This window comes from Ursus americanus, chromosome 2, assembly GCF_024610735.1.
Source record: "Ursus americanus isolate L20-20 chromosome 2, mUrsAme1.1.p, whole genome shotgun sequence".
Taxonomy (NCBI): Eukaryota; Metazoa; Chordata; class Mammalia; order Carnivora; family Ursidae; genus Ursus; species Ursus americanus.
In genome coordinates this window covers 88,296,960-88,317,071 of record NC_142128.1, presented here as the reverse complement: position 1 = coordinate 88,317,071, position 20,112 = coordinate 88,296,960, and the positions used below count along the sequence as shown (strand labels likewise).

At 40.2% G+C, this 20,112-nt stretch overlaps 1 protein-coding gene across 10 annotated transcripts in view; it reads left to right on the top strand.

Moving 5' to 3' along the window:
• RASAL2 (RAS protein activator like 2) overlaps window positions 1–20,112 on the top strand; it is a 339,913-nt gene that overhangs the window by 312,669 nt on the left and 7,132 nt on the right. For 6 of the 10 annotated variants that reach the window (XM_087858630.1, XM_045811303.2, XM_087858632.1 and 3 more), the window contains 8 exons: window positions 1,460–1,604; window positions 2,275–2,511; window positions 4,270–4,471; window positions 6,578–6,777; window positions 7,559–8,420; window positions 15,830–15,964; window positions 17,642–17,844; window positions 19,070–19,157. In XM_087858630.1, the coding sequence (XP_087714756.1) occupies window positions 1,460–1,604; window positions 2,275–2,511; window positions 4,270–4,471; window positions 6,578–6,777; window positions 7,559–8,420; window positions 15,830–15,964; window positions 17,642–17,844; window positions 19,070–19,157 (2,072 nt within the window). The remainder of the gene's footprint in view (window positions 1–1,459; window positions 1,605–2,274; window positions 2,512–4,269; window positions 4,472–6,577; window positions 6,778–7,558; window positions 8,421–15,829; window positions 15,965–17,641; window positions 17,845–19,069; window positions 19,158–20,112) is intronic. The other 4 variants (XM_045811304.2, XM_087858635.1, XM_045811302.2 and 1 more) reach the window with 1 other exon arrangement.

Sequence of the window (20,112 nt, the reverse complement as noted above, 5' to 3'; positions counted from 1 at the left end):
AACATTTCAAATACAAATCTTGTGAGAAGTGGTAAATATTTTTGCTTGAGTCATTTTGCTTCATGAAAAATTATTTTCCAATTGTATAGTTGTGCATATAAGTGCTTATCGTGTGGAGCCCCTACCAAGTGCCGGCCACCGTATCAGCTACTTCTCACACATTCTTTCTGATCCTCGCCGCAGCTCTATAGGGTGGGAGTTATTAACGCCATTTTACAAATAAGGTAGCTGAAACTCAGACTATTTAAGGGACTTTTCAAGGCCCCCCAGCAGTTAAGTGATTTGATCCTAGATCTGTCTGGCTCCAAAACGTTCACTTCTTCCGTGTACTAATTTCCTATTCTCCAAGCATTTTTCTTCCAAATAATCACTTTCCGACCTCTCTTATAGCTATTTTGTAAAATCTTTCACTTATGTCACTACTAACCCTTTTAATAGAAAATGTTCCACGTGTTGCTGCTGCTGCTACTTAATTTTGCAGAAATTTTTGTTCACTTCCGTGAAATTTGTTAGAACTAAGCTGAACCTCGAGAGATATAAGCAGATTTGAAAGGATCGTTGCAAAATCGAGCCCTCTGTTGTATAAAGACCTATAAAAACCCAACAATACATACTATCATCTCTGATAAATATTGAGCATCCACAGTGCTTTGGGAGCTATTAATAGGCTGGAAATTCAAACATGAATCGAAGCTGGCCTCCGACCCCCAAGATGTGGGGTTCACATCCCAGAGACGTGAACGTGAGACAGACATGTGAACAAATAATCACGAAACAGTGTGAGACATGGAACACTAGAACCTACACACTGCATAGTGTATAGTGGAGGGTAAGCAGGGAAGGTAAGGGTTTGTTCTTTAGGAAATATGGACATATCTCTGCAGAGGATGGGATATATGAACAGTGCCTCAAAACTCAACTTATTTGGACAAATATTATATAAAGAATTTTGTGCTATGTTGAATGCCCCTTCACAAGAGGTAAGCCTAGAGACCCTTACTCGAATCTAAGTTTGGCACCAGCTTTAGCACTAAAAACCTTATTAGGTGGGCTGTTGAATCAAGGTTGGGTTCTTTTTTCTTCTAAAACAGTAACATTATTCACCCTGGTAGAAGGGCCTTATAACAAATAATGAGTTCCTGCTAATAAAATATATTTGTGGTTTTAGATAATAGATTTAAAATTATATCATTGTTTAAAGTAGTATCATTATTATTTTTATAAATACCATGATGGTGATGTTAGTGATTGCAGTTTTTCCACTTCCAGGATGAGGAAAATAAACATGTATATAGGAGGTAGTAACCCTTGGGTTCTAAAGCAGTAACAATCCTTTGTGCTCTCCATGTCAGGTCTCAGAAATTCCCATTCTGCGTTAAGGACAGAAATCCGAAATCCTTTTATTCTGTTCAGGAGGACACTATTCATAGTTATACTGTCACCTTCTCTCTTCAAACAGGGGAGTTCATCAAAGCTTTGTACGAGTCGGATGAGAACTGTGAAGTGGATCCCAGCAAGTGTTCCTCTAGTGAACTGATAGACCATCAGAGCAACCTGAAGATGTGCTGTGAGCTGGCTTTCTGCAAGATCATCAACTCCTACTGGTGAGCCGGAGTCAGTGCTCAGCCCCTGCTTAGGGAACTGGCATTTTCCATGCAGAGGTCATCTCAGTGTTAACCGTCACATTTCTCAACCAAAGGAAGGGCTTGGGGGAAGATGGGAGGTTTTCCTGATAGTGTCCTCTCTAAATCCAAATCTCCATCATAAGCAGCAGTACCTGTGAACTGACTATCTACATAAATACAATATTTCCCCAGAATATTAGCACCACATCCTCTAATACCAAAAGTATTTCAATGGCTTTCTAAAATATTTACTAGTGTTAAACAGTTGTGTTAATGGTTTTTGCATTGCTCCAACCCCAGCAACTGGTGAGATTTTGGAAGAGTTTTGATGAACACTCTTTAGAGAGATTATGGTAAGCTCTATTAAACCAGATGGTTTAGTCAGGAGCCTCATGCCATTTTCCCACTTCGCAAAACTAAATTTACACTAATCCCTGAGTTTTGTAGCTTTGGGTTTCCAGTCTCCATCTGGACTTTTGTCAGTTTTCCACCAACTCTAAGCCATGAATCAGGCAGAATTCTCTCTGCTAGGCTCTCTGCTTAGCCTGGCTCTAGCACAGAGACATGTTGGGCCAGAGTGGGATCACTTGTGTTTTCGTGGGTTGTGGTACTTTTATCTTTAAAGGTTTGATCTTTTTTCCTTCCCCAGTGTTTTCCCTCGTGAGTTGAAAGAAGTGTTTGCATCATGGAAGCAGCAGTGCCTGAACCGTGGCAAGCAGGACATCAGTGAGCGGCTCATCAGTGCCTCATTATTTCTTCGTTTCCTGTGCCCCGCCATCATGTCTCCCAGTCTCTTCAACCTTATGCAGGAGTATCCTGATGACCGCACATCTCGCACCCTGACTCTGATTGCCAAGGTCATTCAGAACCTGGCTAACTTTGCCAAGTAGGTATCACTACCATAAGCACTTTTTAAAAACGTTTTAAAAAATACGAGTCACCTAAAATTTGGTTGGGGGTGGGTAGCCTCATCACTCATATTACAAGATTTTCTTTGTGGTGGTATTAAAAATAAAGAGAAAAGAAGGAAGCAGCTTAAATATTCACTTTATAGGAGTGGTTAAATAACCCATGGTATGTGCATTCAGGAGAATATTTGTAGCTACCACAGTGTTCATAAAAAATATCCAGTAATATGGAAAATGATGAAGATATAATTATACTAAATGAAAAGTGCTATTAAAAACTTTAGAAAAAAAGAAAAAGGATACTAGAAAATACATATGCTGTTATTCCAGAAATATGTTAATACAAAAACCTAAGTAAAAAAACCATCTGACAAACTCAATGTTTACATTATCTAAGACAATTAACCTGGCCCCTTCAGAAAAAGTCAATGTCATGAAAAATTGAAAAGATGGAGAGGGACTGTTCTAGATTTAAAACACTGCAATGCTTGAATCTTAATTGGATCTGAATTGGAAAAAAAAATCTATAAAAGTCATTTTGGGGACAATTAAACGTGGACTATATATAAGATGATTTATGGATAATGTTTTTTAAAAGTTTTAGTGTGATAATGGCATTGGTTTATGTAAGAGATATTCCTTATTTTGGAAAAATGGGTGCTAATGTATTTAGAGTTTATGTCTGCAACTTAGTTTAAAATGGTTCAGCCAAAAAAAAGTGTATGGAAGAGAGAGAAAGTGAAAGTAAACTTGGCAAAATGTTAACAGTTGGTTAATGTAGACAAATGCATATGGTAGTTTGTTATATAGTCTTTCAACTTTTCTATAGATTTAAAATTTTTGAAAGGAGTTTAGGAAACCTTTGGGGAGGAAATGCACTTGAATTATAAACAGTGGGTATGTTTGGGTGGCAGATTGTGTCCACTCACACCTTTTTCTTGCCACTTTTCATTGTTTCTACAAAGACAAGATTCTCTATTAGCAGTGTATTGAAGGAGAAAATTAGAACTTCAGTGAGACAGATTGTTTTCTAGTATAAATAGTGGCTTTTTAGAAGTGCAGTATTTTAACTTTGTGTACCCTATTTAGAGCCAACACAGAAGTAGACATATTTACCCATATTTGAGTTAATTCTGGTAAAAATTATTTCTAGTTTATTTTGGAAGAAGTTTCTGGGCTTAAGCAAGGCCCTGAAGATACCTAGAATTTAGATAGACAAAGAAGAGAAGTTCTCCTCTAGCGAAAATAAATAGCATGAGCAAGGGCTTGGAGAAGCAGCATCTATTTGGGAGACTCTGAAGAAGCTAGCAATATTGAAGGTTTATACTGATGAGCATTTGGTAGGCAAATGAAGGTTATTTACAGAGAGCTTTAAATACCAGAAAAAAAAAGAGATTTAGCTTTAGCCAACAGAGAATAGAAAGCTATGCAACGTGTTTGAGTTTTACATCAGTATTAAGAAAGTATGTTTTGCATTTATCCCTTACAGATTATAAATTAGTCACCTCCCCAACATAAAAATAAAAAATTGGGCATGCGATGAGATGAGCATTGGGTGTTAATAGCAACTGATGAATCATTGAACACTACATCTGAAACTAACACATACTATATGTTGGCTAATTGAATTTAAATAAAAAATAAATAAATAAATAATTTAAAGCTCAGTGTAAAGTCAATTCAAACAGCTCTTTTCCTGAATGTGTCCTCTCCCATTTTCTCTCCCTCTACTTCAGATTTGGTAACAAAGAAGAATACATGGCATTCATGAATGATTTTTTAGAACATGAATGGGGTGGAATGAAGCGCTTTCTTTTGGAGATCTCTAATCCAGACACCATCTCAAACACCCCAGGCTTTGATGGTTACATTGATCTGGGCCGAGAGCTTTCAGTTTTGCATTCCTTACTGTGGGAAGTAGTTTCCCAGCTTGATAAGGTAAAGTAGGCTGGAAGCATAATGGAAGATGGGAGTTAGAGAACCTTAATGTACCTGAATTCTGAAGGGTATCTGCAGAGTGACAGCATTCCTGCTTTCTGCTAGTTGAAAGCAACCTTTTGTGCTAGAAGTCTGGGAGTAAATAGTTTTCAATTCTGAGTAAAAATATGTGCCCTGCAAACCAAGAAATTCTAGAAGGCCGTGAAGTTATTAACCTATATTTTTAAGTAATTATCTGAATTAATGGAGTATATATTTCTATAAATAAATATATGTATAGAACATTGTATAGAACATGTCTAAAAACTTGACTAGAAACTAACATCAAACATTGCTAAATGCAGATATATTTGTATATAGCAGGATGAGATGATGAAACCTCATATAATAATTCTAACAGAAGTGTGGACTTAGAAAAATACTGAGATTATCATGTTTAATTAGTTTTACCCATCAGACTTTTTTTTTATTATGCAAGTCAGAGGGTTCAATATAACTATTAGTACTACTGAGTTACATGGGATCTGAAAATTCTGTTTTCTTTCTCTACAGACGTGACTTTAAAAAACAGAAAATACTACTTTTAATCATTTATTTTCTGAGTATAAGCTAAGAACTTTATTATATATTATATTAATTAATAACTAAATATATACCATGCCAATCATTTTCTTCCTTCTGGAATTTTTCAAAGAAAAATAGAATTTGTAATGGAAAGTAGTCTTAGACTTTAGCTAGGTTTATCACAATAATTATTTATTAATGTTTTTGTTTGCTACAGGTACTTCATAAATAGGTGTGGTGGTATGTTAGAATAACTTCAAAAGACAAAGTTATTTTTTTGTGATAAGAATGTATTTGTTTTCCTCCATTTTCCTATTATCCTTAACAATGTTGTACCAATAAAATGGGGGGAGTTAAACCTATTAGTAAAGACCACTTTCCTGAGGCAATGTAAATGGTAGGGTGTCCTACCATTTGTAAAATAATAAACTGTTTCGTATTCTTGAGGACCCCTTCTTCACTTGTAGAAATGCTAGCTAGACTTTGAGTTGCAGCTGTGCTGAGGGTAAATTTTTTGAATATGAATCATAGCCCAAGAAAGTTGAGCAAGTAAAGGCTGTTTTTTGTGGCATTTGGGCAGCCACTCTACCCATCTGAGCAGAGTTGAAGAGTCTCAATTGTGGAGAAGACACAGGAGACCCAGAGGCAGCCGTGTAAAGCTGCCCTAGGGGTGAGGAGTCCCATAAGACTCCATGAGAATAAGAATTCCCCAAAGAAAAAAAATGATTGAGATGGATAAAGCCAGTACTACAAAGTGACTCTTTGTCGAATAACCGCATCAGTGGTGTGCGGGTACAGTCTTGTGAAATAGGCCTGGTTGATTTAGGGTCAAGGCCTTTTTAACAGGCTTTGCTATGTAAACATCCCTTCTCCTTTTTAATCTGTGTTTGGTTCTGGGAACCAGGAGTAAATCTTAGACACATCCCATAGAAAAAGTTTACCTGATTTTGCTGCTTACAAAAGATTGTCTTGCTGATGCCAACCCAGTTGACAATAGGTCAGAGTCCCCAAAAGTAAATGGGGTAGTGGATGGCAGTATCAACTGTGTGCCCTGCAGTGCTCCGGACCCCTGAATGCAACACCTTCTTGTATGTTGGCATGCATTTCTTTTCTCACACGATGCCTTTTCTTTGGAAGTTTCATCACACTAGCCAATCCTCTGGTCTTGAAGTCCTTTGGTTAGAAGGTGTTTGGTTCTTCCCCTACCCACCACCCCCCACCTTGATCTACCAGCCTCCCAAAGATTTAGTTTGCTTTGCATGCCTATTTTAGTTGGAATGGCAATAGTTTGGTTGTTTTGAGCATGTCTTTTAATTTTTATTTGCATAATCCTAATTTCTATTTCCTTTCTTTCCTCGATGTCTGCTGCACCTTGTTTCGCCTCCTCCATTCATCTCGACGCCATGGTTCTGCTGCTCCATAACAATGCACTCCCATATGCAAACACCTACCCTTCCCTCCAACCTGCACCCCTCCATCAATGGGCATCGCTGTCCCAAAAACAATCCTTGGTGGATGTCGCAATGCTTATTATCCAATTAGGGTGAAAATTCCTTCCTACAGGCGACCGTGGCAAAATTGGGACCTCTCCCTCGCGTTCTTGCTGATATTACCAAGTCTCTGACTAATCCTACGCCAATACAGCAGCAACTGAGACGCTTCACTGAGCATAACTCCAGTCCAAATGTCAGTGGAAGCCTCTCCTCTGGCCTGCAGAAAATATTTGAAGACCCCACTGACAGGTATGAAAGAGAGAATTGAAGCTGTTGTTTCAGAGAGAGATAATACTTAGAGATTTGGCAGAAATCTCTTTAGCTTATTGTTGAATTTATAACCTGAAAGTCATGATCAATTGGAAAGAATCATCTGACCTGAGATAAATCCAGGTGTTTGTCATAAAAATATGCAAGATCTAGGATACTTATTTTCTAGAATGATATTGTAGAGTTATATTCAACAAACATTTAAAAAAAACCTAGGTCCTGCTTGATGGAAGATTAAGAGCTCTATGAAATTTATATTTTCAAAAATTCTAGCACTCAAAAATCTAGAGAACCTCAGTTAACATCATTTTATAGCTGGCTGTGTCAGCTGGATAGGTAGATACAATGTTGATGCTTAGACCGACTCTCTTTTCTGGATTGGCCAGACTTGCGCCTTTAGCAGGGACCCTTTGGTTGTACTCACGGCACTGCCACCTCTTGAAAGTTTAGACAGAACCAATTAACTGTGAATTGGAATACCTCGGGAGGGTTTAAAATCAAACTAGGAAATGACTGGAATTCTAGTAAAAATCGAAGGCAGTGATGAAGTGGTATACGCAGATGTCACTCCCTACCTTTGGAGAGAAACTAAAAATGTTGGATTTTTAAGAATTGTAACGGTGAAATCTGAGTTTAGAAACCTACATAAGTATCCACACTGGGCCTGTGAGCCTTCAGAAATGTTCATATGCCTGGGTTGAGAAATCTTAACGATTTTGAATTTGCCTCAAGAGTAATTAAGGGTCCTTTTTTTCCACAGTGATTTGCATAAACTAAAATCTCCAAGCCAGGACAACACGGATAGCTATTTCAGAGGGAAGACATTACTGCTGGTTCAGCAAGCCTCCTCCCAGAGCATGACTTACTCTGAAAAGGATGAAAAGGAAAGTAGCCTTCCTAACGGTCGGAGCATCTCCCTCATGGACCTTCAGGACCCTCACGCTGCTCAGGTGGAGCATGCGTCTGTCATGCTTGATGTGCCTATGCGCTTAACCGGAAGCCAGCTTTCCATCACCCAGGTGGCCAGCATCAAACAGCTGCGGGAAACCCAGAGCACTCCCCAGAGCGCACCCCAAGTGAGAAGGCCGCTGCACCCAGCCTTGAACCAGCCAGGCAGCCTCCAGCCCTTGTCATTCCAGAACCCTGTCTATCACCTCAATAACCCAAGTCCAGCAATGCCAAAGGCCTCTGTGGATTCCAGTTTGGAGAATCTAAGCACTGCCAGTTCCAGAAGCCAAAGTAACAGCGAAGATTTCAAACTCAGTGGGCCCAGCAATAGCAGCATGGAAGATTTCACCAAACGCAGCACTCAGAGCGAGGATTTCTCCAGGCGGCACACGATGCCGGACAGACACATACCTCTTGCTCTGCCCCGGCAGAACAGTACCGGGCAGGCCCAGATCCGGAAGATGGACCAGGCTGGGTTAGGGGCCCGAGCCAAAGCCCCGCCGTCCCTGCCGCACAGTGCTTCCTTACGTAGCACGGGGAGCATGTCGGTGGCGTCTGCGGCGCTGGTGGCCGAACCTGTGCAGAACGGGAGCCGGTCCCGGCAGCAGTCCTCCTCCTCCAGAGAGAGCCCCGTTCCCAAAGTGAGAGCGATCCAGAGACAGCAGACCCAGCAGGTAGGGGTGAGGGCTGGAGGGTTCCGGCTTCCACTGCTCCAACTGTCTCCCTGGTTCTTTGTATATAAATCATTAGGAAATCCAATTGCTAGCAACATTTCCACTGCAAAAAAATATTTTCTGCAACTTTTAAATGGAAAGAGGAAATGAGAAGTCTGGGAGGCTTTGATGAGGTGAGGCAGCAGAACGCAGCTTGACTCATTCCCCTCAGGAGACTAGCAGCCACGCAGAGGGCTTTTCCTTCTCTTCAAGCAGCTGAGCTGCTACCTGGGTTTGCACTGAGAACAGATCAGTGTTGAATGAATAATTAGAACACATGAAGTACGAAACCTATAGGCCAGATCAACTGGAATATATTTGGGGAATCTGGACATTAATCCTCCTTAATTTTTTTTTTTCCCTTAAGTTTCCAGAGTAAATTTTTGCATTCTGAGCCAAGCATTTAATGTAACTGCTCTCTACTCCATCCCCCACCTCCCTCTGGAAATAACAAGTCTCATGTGCCTTTTCCTGGAAATGGCTAGAAAAATAAACAACTGAACACCTATAAAGGCAAGGTAAAGGGGAGAGGTAACAACCCAGAAACACAGGTGGTTGACAAATACTCTAAACCTTTACAACTCCCTTATATTTCTCTTTGCATGGGTAAGCCCAGCTAGTGTCACACCCAGTCTTCAGATTTCTGGACTTTTCTTCTTGACAAATAAAAAGTTTTCCCAAGAATTTAATTATTCATGTCTTCCCTACATATAACATTTTGAGGCAGCAATACATATTTTGCTTTTGGAAACAAACTAATAACCTGAGGAATACATGTATATGTGTATGTGTACGTTTAATATCTTTCATCTAAAAAAGATTTTTCTCCTTTGTATTTGCTGACCTTTTTTTGAAACCTGATCATACTTTATAAGTACTAGGGAGCTTTGTGATTGAAAGAGCTGTATAACAGATCCTTTTGTCAGCAAAACCACCGGTCGGAGGAGACTGCAATAAAACCCCGGTGTATCTTTTTAATATATTTGGCTTTTTTATAGGTAGGCATTTACTGATTTGGCTGCTTCTGCCTCCGTTTTGCTGTGATCAGAGGCCTTGGCCTTAGTTTGATAGTTATTGTCTTAAAAAAAAATTACCACACTGACAGAATCCTGGGATGCAGAAGTAGAGGAAGAGATGAAAAGCACGACTGACTTAAGCTGATTCCTGCGGCCGACTTCCTGGGCAGAACCTCCCAGCCGGTCATTCTTTCTGGAGAAATTTCCAGAGAAATTCCTTCAGTCTTAAATTTTTCATTTTCATTTTGTTTATATTTCCCCAATTCATTTGATTTTTTTTTTGAAGATTTGTTTATTTTGGAGAGAGTGAGCAGGAGTGGGGGGAGAGCAGAGGGAGAGGGAGAATCCTTGGGCAGACTCCCCGCTGAGCACAGAGCGCAACACAGGGCTCAGTCCCAGGATCCCGAGACCATGACCTGAGCGAAACCAGGAGTTGGCTGCTTAACGCACTGAGCCATCCAGACACTCCCCCAATTCGTTTGATTTAATAAGCATTTTCATTTAAAGAAAGGGAAAGAAGATTACATATAATGAAAATGCTTGTGCATATCTATATCTTTCATATGTATGTCATATTATGTCATATAAATACACTTAATTTGTATGTCAGAAGGCGGTCATTCACACCTTATCATGATCATTTCCACACTTGCTTTTATGCTAACTTCTGGTTGAGATCAACTACTTTCAGAGAATCAACGTGTCTATTGAGAGGAGAAAAGAAAGATAAGTAATTTTAGAGATGGACTGTGACGTGGAGGCAGACATCCGCTGGAGTGGGGGGGTGGCTAAGTGTAGAATGGGGTCCCCGAGGATGGGATAAGGGGTAGAGAAGAATATCAGATTGGCAGAGAGGACAGGACAGCGGAAAGGGCCCTCCCACTTGCTTTTCAAAAGCTGAATTGGGCCCAGCCCTGGACAGAAAAGAGGAATGCTAACCCATTCCCCTGTATCATGTAGTCCTCAGTTCCCAGGGCGTTACTCAGACTGGTAGTTTATAAATATTACAAATGACATAGCCTTCTGTGTGACCATCTGGAACCAGTTGTCATTTATAATATTCAGGTGTAGGAAAATATAACACCCGTCACACAAGCAGTCAGTACATGTTTCTATGGGTGAATAGAAGGCCGTCTGGATAGATGGGAGGCAGGAAATGCATACAGTCTCCAAACAACCAATTTAAAAATGTTTTGTGCCACAAGCCATCAATGAATTGGGGTATGTCTGTATTACACTGGCGCGAAGTGAGGCACAGACGTAGTGAGATGGCCTAGCGCAGTTTTAAATATTCATCTTTGTTTATGCCTTTGCTGCTGGTGCCACCATCATATCAGTTGAAGCATAAATCACTGTATTTTTATTGCTCAAGGTTCTGGTTTTTCTACATGGGCTTTTTCTATGCAGATGGTTTCTTCTTTCAAACGTATGTTGTTATTTTTTATTCCTTATCTTCTGGTTTCTTGCTTTTGTCCTCTCACTCCCATGAAGCCTCTGAATTTCTATATAATCAGCACATTTTTGGCAAATTCCTTTACACATTGTAATTGCAAATTGTGTTGGGGAATTCTTCTCTCCCCAAAACTAGAGGATTTCTTTGTCGGGATTGTTCTGTAGGCGTCTGTAATTATCAGTGGCTTTGTCCCATGCAAATTCCATCTGTATCTTAGCACAAAGGAGTGCCCATTGTTGGCAGCATTACTGGCTTCAGTCTTCATATACGTACTGAGTAGGAAGGAAATGAAATCCCAGTGAAACAATCTACAGAGAAGAGAGGTTTGGTTTTTGGTGTTTTCTTTTTTCTTCAGGAAACTGCCTTCAAATTTTTTTACCCTTTTCAGCCCTTATTTGGATTTTTCCTCCTCATTTTCCTCTCCATTTTGTTTTTCATGTATCATGTACTGTGTATAATAAACTGTATTTATAGTGTATGTGTTCAGATATAGCATGTTACATAACCTTAAAAATTCAAATCCGAAGAGGCTTTTAAAATAAAAAATTCAAATTTGACAGTCCTGTTGGAAGGATGCAGCAGCTTTCACATGTGGATGTGTTGAACCCTCTTCTAACCAGGCTCTTCCGGAACCCTCATAGTTGACTTCTTTAGTCAGCCCTTTCTTTGGTGTTGACAGCAGAAGTGCTCTTCATTTTGAGAACTGGACTGTTTCAGACTTGGAGAAACTGAAACCAGCAAGCCTTAGTTATATCTAGTAAATACTAGCAAGGAACAGGGAACTGGCCTGTTCTCCATTGTCCTCAGCGTAGCCAGGCTATGACTGATAACAGCATCGGAGAAACTGCTGTCTCCGGCCCTTTTGCCCCAAAGCATTAATATTTTTCCCAGAGAAACCCTAAATTTATCTTTATTCCTAGTAGGAATTCCTACTGCTTTTCTTTTTGTCTTTTTCATCCTTCCTTTTCTTTAATGATCCATGTTGACAGTCAGTGGATATAAATACTCTTCCTAAGGCTATTGCTAAGCAAAATGGGATTTGAAGCACTTGCCGATCTCTTTTCCCAATGTCTTTGACTGTAAACTAGAGATAATAAATTTTGCTATCTATAGTAATGCCTAAATAATAACTAAATAACTAATAACAATAAAAACTATAGATTTTGCTGTCTTTGTCAGCTTGTGAAGGAGACGGAACAATCATTGAAGAAAAGCCTCTGATGCACTTGCAGAGGATGAGAGGGAAGCATATGGTGTCTTTCTCTTAGTAATACATCATACTTCAGTAATAAATTCCAAAGAGAACCAGAGTTTTGATAAATGAATAATATTTTATTGAGCACCTATATCACAATTACATTGCTACCATTCAAAAATAAACTGTATAATATGGTGCCATGAGTCAAGGATTGACAGTCTAACTGGGAAATAAGACCAGCACACATAAAACCCAATAGAAAAAAAGTGGAAGAGACAGTATATAGTTTTCTAAATAAAGAAACCAAAAAAATCACCTCTATTTTAACTATTTTTTATTTGTTCAGTATTACTCTTCTGTTCTTTATAAGATTGTAAAGGTCTTACCATGAATACAAGGAATAGCAAAAAAATTTATTTTCAACAGTTATTGACTACCTACTGTATGCCATGCAGAGTGCTCAGATATATTAGGAAGTGGTTGAAAATCAGATTCAACCAGTAAAATAGGAATAGACCCAAATGCCCAATTCCATCACACAATCTCTTATAATTCATTAGACATTGTTAGTCCTTCTGAAGATAACGGTAGCTACCACCATCACCAGTGGAATGAACCAACTCTTGTTTTTACAGCTTCTCACTTAACAGTCAAAGCCTAGATTGTGCTAAGGAGTCATCGTCGTTGTTTTAATATGTGTTTAGGGGCTAAAATCTCTCCTTAGTGTGTTCTTAGGAATATCTTTAGTGTGCAGTGCATTTATAGGCACTCAGTAAATAGCTACCCCATGACAAATCACAGGAAAGGAAAGTCCATTCATGCAACATCTGGTTAACCATATAAAGCAGAAAGCTATTGAATTAGCTGCCTGGAAGTAATAAATTCCAAACAGTAAAGTTACTGGTTTTAGTACCTGCTTTATCTCAAACCACGATCGAATAATAGAAAATCCTGGTTTCATAGAAAAGCAGCTTTTCGTGCCCTGTGTGCTAACCTGATAAGATTATAAAATTTAAAAATGGTTTGTCTCCTTTAAATATTGGCTTTCTATTAATTTTTTAAAACTCAGAACCACATTCTTTTGTCTTGCAGGTGTACATTATCAAATAAAACCCTAAACCTCTTGTAAAACTATTTTTCCTCTGCCAATGCTGAAGCAATTTATTGTGCTCTGCTTTTAGAATCCAGTAGGGGGAGAACTCTGTGTGTGTGTGTGTGTGTGTGTGTGTGTGTGTGTGTGTGTGTGTGTGTGTAAAGTACCTTGCTGTTTACAAAACACATGCTGACTCATTTGTTTCTCATAATAACTTCTGATGTGGATAATTATTACCTTCCTTTATAGATGATACTGTATCCTATAGGTCAGTGTTTCTAAAGTTTGATCCTCAAAATTATTTAAGTATACAAGATGTTTATTTAATTAATCATGTAATTATTTTAAGACGTATTAGAAAAATATGTGATTATTAATATTAAAATATATTTATAAACATATAATATATATCACCTCAAACTTATGATTTTACTGATGTTATTGCTTAGCATACGGACTCAACTAACAGGAAAAAGTTGTTTTAAAGAGACGATAAATAATACTTCAGTGATGATGTGGTTATGACAAAAATAGTAAAGTGATACACAAATGAATGAAGTATACAACATAACATACCTAGATACCAGAGTGGAGACCTAGATAGACTTGTAAGAACTAAAGATCATGAAATTTAAGACATGTTAATATGTTTCTTGACACAGTGGAGAAAATGGCTTTAAAGGAGGAACTTCTAGAAGTCCATTAACAACTGCTTATGTGTGCCTCAGGCGTGATGCTACTTTTTATTGATACATATCTGTAATCTGTTTACAAATCAGCTAAACCAGGTTCTGCTTCACACCTTTAAGACACACCCTCCTATGACTTGTGCACGTGTATTTTGTAGAGTTTCTCCCGACCTATCATTGATAACCTTTTAGTGTCTGCAGCCAGTATTTTTCATCTAGTCTTTCTAAATTGCAAAGTCATCAGAAAACCCCTTCTTTTAAAATAGCTATCTATTTAGAGTTTAACGGGGTTCTATTTCAGAATGACATAGAGATAATCTTAAGGTAGATAGCTCTGCATGGGAGAGAAAATTCCCTCCAATTATGAGATTATACAGTGTTGGTCCTCAAAATAGAAATCTATTTTAATTCTAAAAAGGCTAACTCAGGGGCGCCTGGGTGGCTCAGTTGGTTAAGCGTCTGCCTTCGGCTCAGGTCATGATCCCAGGGTCCTGCGACCCAGTCCCACTTCGAGCTCTCTGCTCAGCGGGGAGCCTGCTTCTCCCTCTTCCTCTGCCTGCTGCTCCCCCTGCTTGAGCACATGCACTCTCACTAGCTCTCACTCTCTCTCTGTCAAATAAATAAAATCTTTTTAAATAAATAATGAGGCAAACCCACATATAGTGCTGTGTTCTCTCCTGCTTTCTCTCCCTCCCAGCCTCCCTCGTTCTCATTCTCTCTTGCAAGCACACTAGAAAAAAATAATTTGTTTTATATTTTTAGCATCATTTGTAGAGAAAGCATTAATGTTCAGTAGCTTAATATAAATTGTAATATCCAATGCCAGTTTTCTAAACATAAATATGGTAACATCCAAGCTTTCCAGTACTCTGTAGTTTCCAAAGAACTTTCACATGCATTATCTGACTCAGTCCCTACAACTTTCTATGAGATATCAGGATGGTGCGGGTGATGGTGGTGATATCCCTAAACAGTAGATTAAAAAAACAAGTATTGAAGAGATTAAGGGACAGTTTAAGTGGCACGGTTGCTATTTTTTTTTTTTAAGATTTTATTTATTTATTTATTTGTTTGTTTATTTATTAATTAGAGGGAGAGAGAGCACGAGTGGGGGAAGGAGCAGAGGGAAAAGCAGACTTCCCGCTGAGCAAAGAGCCCAATGTGGGGCTCTAGCCCAGGACCCAGAGATCATGACCCGAGCTAAAGTCAGACGCTCCACCGACTGAGCCACCCAGGCGCCCCAGGTTACTTAAGGCCAGAATTCTTATAACTCTGTATATCAGTATTGGAAAGGGGCAATTTATCTGGCTATCCTAACTGGATTGAAATATCCCTTAAACTAATCCAATATCTATTGTTCTGATCCTGTATTCATCAAGAACCTGATCTAAAATATAGACTTCTGAGTGGTCTTCATCCATCAAGAAGTCAGCACTCTGTAAAAATGAGCAATATCACTTGTTTTTTCTCTTTGTCTAAATGATTAATGTGAAAATTACGGACTTGGCATTCTGATAAATAAATGGGTACCTTGTGAGTTTGTTTAGCATCAATCAGTTTGTTGGTTTCCGATCATCTCTGGGTTACACAGCTGTTTCCGCAGCTGAGCAGTCAACCGTCAAGTCAGGCCTTTTCTCTCGTTGTCATCGTTGTGATTTCACTGGTAATTGGACCACTGGACTAATGAACAATTGTAAGGCCTTGACTTTCTTTTCTTGGATGTGATGCATAGGAATTTCTATTCAGAATAGCGTATTCTTATACAAGTAGATAATCTCATTCCTCACCCCCAGCCCCGTCTTTAATAAAATAATACTTAGAACTGAGAGTATTTATTAGATCACAGTTTTGTCCTCCAAGAATAATTCTATTTGTGAAATGGAGCTGTTTGGGGAGATGCTAATAAATGTTTCTGATGCAGGTGCAGTCACCTGTGGACTCTGCCACAATGTCCCCAGTAGAGAGGACAGCAGCCTGGGTGCTGAACAATGGGCAGTATGAAGAGGATGTGGAAGAGACTGAGCAAACTCAAGATGAATCCAAGCATGCTGAGAAGGTAGAACTAGCCTGGCTTTGTTCACTTCTTGCCCCCCAGTCATAGGCCACAGAGGGGCAGTCTAGCCAATAACACGATCTCTTCTCCTCCCCAGTTTCAACTCCATGTCTCATGTTGTCCAGCATGTACACATCTGTATATAACAAGTCAGTAGTGTCTCTGTGCGAAAATATGCAGAAAATGTTGTCAGGCTGAGGTGGGAGAATTAATTTTCTTTTCATGTAGGTTACGTTAATTTAGAGATATTCTGCTATTCATTTCTAGTCATTGAAGGGGAATATTTAGTGTTTCTATAAACTGGTTGTTAGTCCTCAACCAAGGCCAAAATTATCCTTGGACTAGACTTCCTTTCCAGACCTCATTTAATGATTTTGTCTTTTCTTTCCCCCCCCCCCCCCCGTTTTGCCTTTACTGGATAAAGAACTTTTAGCTCTATATTGATTTTTAAACAAATATTATCTATTTCTGTTTTGTTTTAAAGAAAAGCTGACATGGAGGAAAAGGACTGTGAAATAAGAGGCTTGACGTCATGTATGGCATTCTCTCATTTAATTAACAACCACACAACTAGTCCTGCTTACTTATCAGCATGATCCTAAAATATGCTTACTGATGCAGTCTGCCTTTTTAAACTGTCATGAAAATTGTCATCTTTGACCTTCTGGATAAAGAATGTAGTTTAGGGTCATGATGTTGGGTAAATAGAAGCTAACTGCCTGATTGTCAATTAAATGGGATATTCTGTGAAAATAGTTTGCATTTTACAAAGCACCATACAGATTTATCATGAATTAATAATGAATTTAAGTAGACCATATACAAGAAAATTTATGGTTCTCACCTCACCTAGAAATGTGACATTCCAATGTACTCACACCCCAACGACTGCAACGTCAGTACAAGAAAGGGCTGGGATTCTATAAAGCTTTCATAAGAATTTATTATATAAAGCTTTAGTTTACATATATTTTTATAAAGCTTTAATGAGAGAACAGACATACATGTTCCAGCCAGTACCAGTTTGGGCCAATGAACCACATCATGAAAAGGGGCCAAGAGGCAGTATTAATCAGCCCTGGAGAATTTGTAGGCCTTTTGCTTAGTGCTTTTGACCTGAATATTTTACACTTGTATAGTTGGGGAGAAAGCAGCAATAGCTTACTTTGCCATCAGATTCTATTTATTGATTTAGTAGCATAACATCATAGAAACGTTCCTTGTCCTCTAAAGGGCTGATTCTAGTAGAATGAAGGAATGAGAGTCTGATGAGCCCAGGATATGTCAGAGCCTCCGGTACAGGTGATGATACAGAAATCTTTTCTCTGGTGGACAACTGGCTTTTGGGTTATTTTAAGTGATTTGTCAGGCTTCTAAGTACTTGATCTTTTTTTTCCCTGCCACCATTTGATACAGATTGGATGTAGCTTGCAGCAACTGGTAGTTAATGTGGAAAGAGATACATAAATATATAGATTCAAAATGCCAAGTTCAGATTAACAATGTGATTTTAAGGGGAGGGAGAACAGAGCTCCTTTACCATTTATGCCGTTTGGGCATTTATTTTAAGACTATTAGCAGCACATGGAATGGCAGCTCAGATAGCATCCAACCACCTTTTCAAAACACAACGTAACTCCAGTTTCCCCCCTTGTCTTTGATGCCTCTCTTCTGCTCTAGTATGAGCAGGAGATTACGAAGCTGAAGGAGCGCCTGCGAGTGTCCAGCCGGCGGCTGGAGGAGTATGAACGCCGCTTGCTCGTGCAGGAGCAGCAGATGCAGAAGCTGCTGCTGGAATACAAGGCCAGGCTGGAGGACAGCGAGGAGCGCCTGCGCAGGCAGCAGGAGGAGAAGGACAGCCAGATGAAGAGCATCATCAGCAGGTCAGACCATCACCTGGCGGCGGATGGGGGCCCGTCAGGGGCACAGAGAGATCGGAAGATGATCCAAAGAATCCCGAAGTCGTGGCAGCAAAAGCCACTTCAGTTCTGCGTACGCTCTGTGGGTCTTCGTACGGATGTGAGGCATGATCGTATCTCTTAACATTCTCTAAATGTGAGGCCTTCCTACCCTTCCTTTGAAGATAGAGATAGTCTGTTTTCTTTTCATCATCATAATTAGAAAAAATAGAAATGTAGCAACTCACTTGAAAGGTCTTAGTAGTCAATGTCCAGGAGTCCCTTAGGTCTTCATTAGTCTAGAGACATGGAAGGACTGCATCACTGGATATCTTTAGGGCCAGAGAACTGAGAGAGAGAGAGTCCAAGATGTCCAGGGAGTCTAAGGGAGGGGTCAGTTTTACCAAACACTTGCATAGCACTCACCATGGACCAGGCACCAGGCACTTTACAAATAATAATTGGTTTAATCTGTTAATAAAAATGTGTTTAATGCCAGTGTCTGAGGCAGGCATTATTCTCATTTTACAAATAAAGAAACAAGCACCAAAGCCATGAAGTCACCTGCCCGAGGTCACTTAGCGGGGCAGCCAGGAGTTGAAGCCAGGGAGTCAGGCTCCAGACCCAGGCTCAGAACCACTGTGCTTCACTCTTGCCAAGCGCTACCAAGGGGTCAAGCAAAATGAGGAGAGAAAAGACTTGTTTCAGAAGTATGGAGAGTATTAGCAGTCTTGGAGCTGTTTCATGGAGTCGAGTGTCCGGGGTTACGATGCGAGTGGCGCCTGAGAAAGAAAGTAGGCCTACTCAATGTAGCACACTCTGATAAACTCAGCTGTGCAGGGGGGAGAAGGGACAGCTGTCACAAGGGAACTTGAGAATAAGAGGGGGGGTGTTTGCATTTTTCTGGTTGGTTTGATAGCTTACAATGAAATAAGCTATGCTGGGAGAAGGATGTGACAGAGGAGGGGGAGGAAAGAATTATGGGGTCCCTGTCCCAGAGGAGATGAAAATGCACGGGATCCAGTCACAAGCCGAGAGGTCAGCCTTGGGTGTCTCCTTCCAAGGTGGGAGAGAAGTAAACAAGCATGATTACGGACCTCTCATTGGGGAAGAGTGGAAACCTAGACTCTGCCAGGTTTGGGTTTCTTGTCCCCTACGTCAGCTGACTTCTCTTTGACGTTCTCGATGTCTCCTTGCTGCCACATTCTAGGCTGATGGCTGTGGAAGAGGAACTGAAGAAGGATCACGCTGAGATGCAAGCAGTTATTGATGCAAAGCAAAAGATAATCGATGCGCAGGTGAGCAGGCCTTGAATCTAGTGGAATCTAGCACTTAATCACTGTTAAATTTCCTGACTGCCGACCCCTTGGAAATGCCAAGGCACATACTGCAAAAATGGGTCATTGGAAAGTTCTCAGCATTACCTTTTGAAGATTAAGAGTTTCTACGTGACCTGTATTACTTTTCCTTTCTTTGACTGGTGACAAGTCTGTTAACCCAGCAAAGTATTAGCGTGCTTAGAGCAGTTGCTTGACAAATCTCAACCTAGTGCATGATGGGGTTTCCTTCTTTCCTTATGGAAAGGAGGGCATTCTCTAAGGGGGCAACTGTGAAAAGCACACCGCATGTGTCTGGCTTGTGGCCTCCACTGACCATCGCTTGGCTGTGATGTTCACGGTCTTGTTAGTCACGTCCACTGTGCCATCGACCTCTAGCCCCACATACGAGTGGAACTGTAGGGTAAAGACAGGGTTGTGGCTGGTACCTTTCCTTGCTGTTCTTTCCATGCAGGATTTGGCAGTGATGCTTGGGGTTTGCTTGGCTGCCCTCCTTTGTTGGCGCTGTGCTTAGAGAGCCTCTTAGTCTTGGTGAAATCAAGAACCTGGGCCTCTGCTCACTGTAGCGTATACCTACAACACAAATGGCGCCATGACTGCCAGGAGCACCTCACAGGGCACATCAGTGATTAGAGCCGAATCCAGGAGGCAGGGAAACAATGCTGATTTGGTTTCATTTTATCATTGCAAAATATAGTTGTATTTCTTAGAGTGAAACAAATAATGAAAGGCAGGTGCGGTTTTGATAGCGGCTGATCTAGCCACCAAATGTATCCCCTTCCTGGAGACAGCCAGCCCACACAGGTTTGCATTTCTCACCCTTAAAGACCTTATCATATCCCTAAGTTATGGAATAAAAATGGGAACAAGGATTTTATGTTCTACTCTTCTCTGCATAGGGGACCGTCTATGTCGG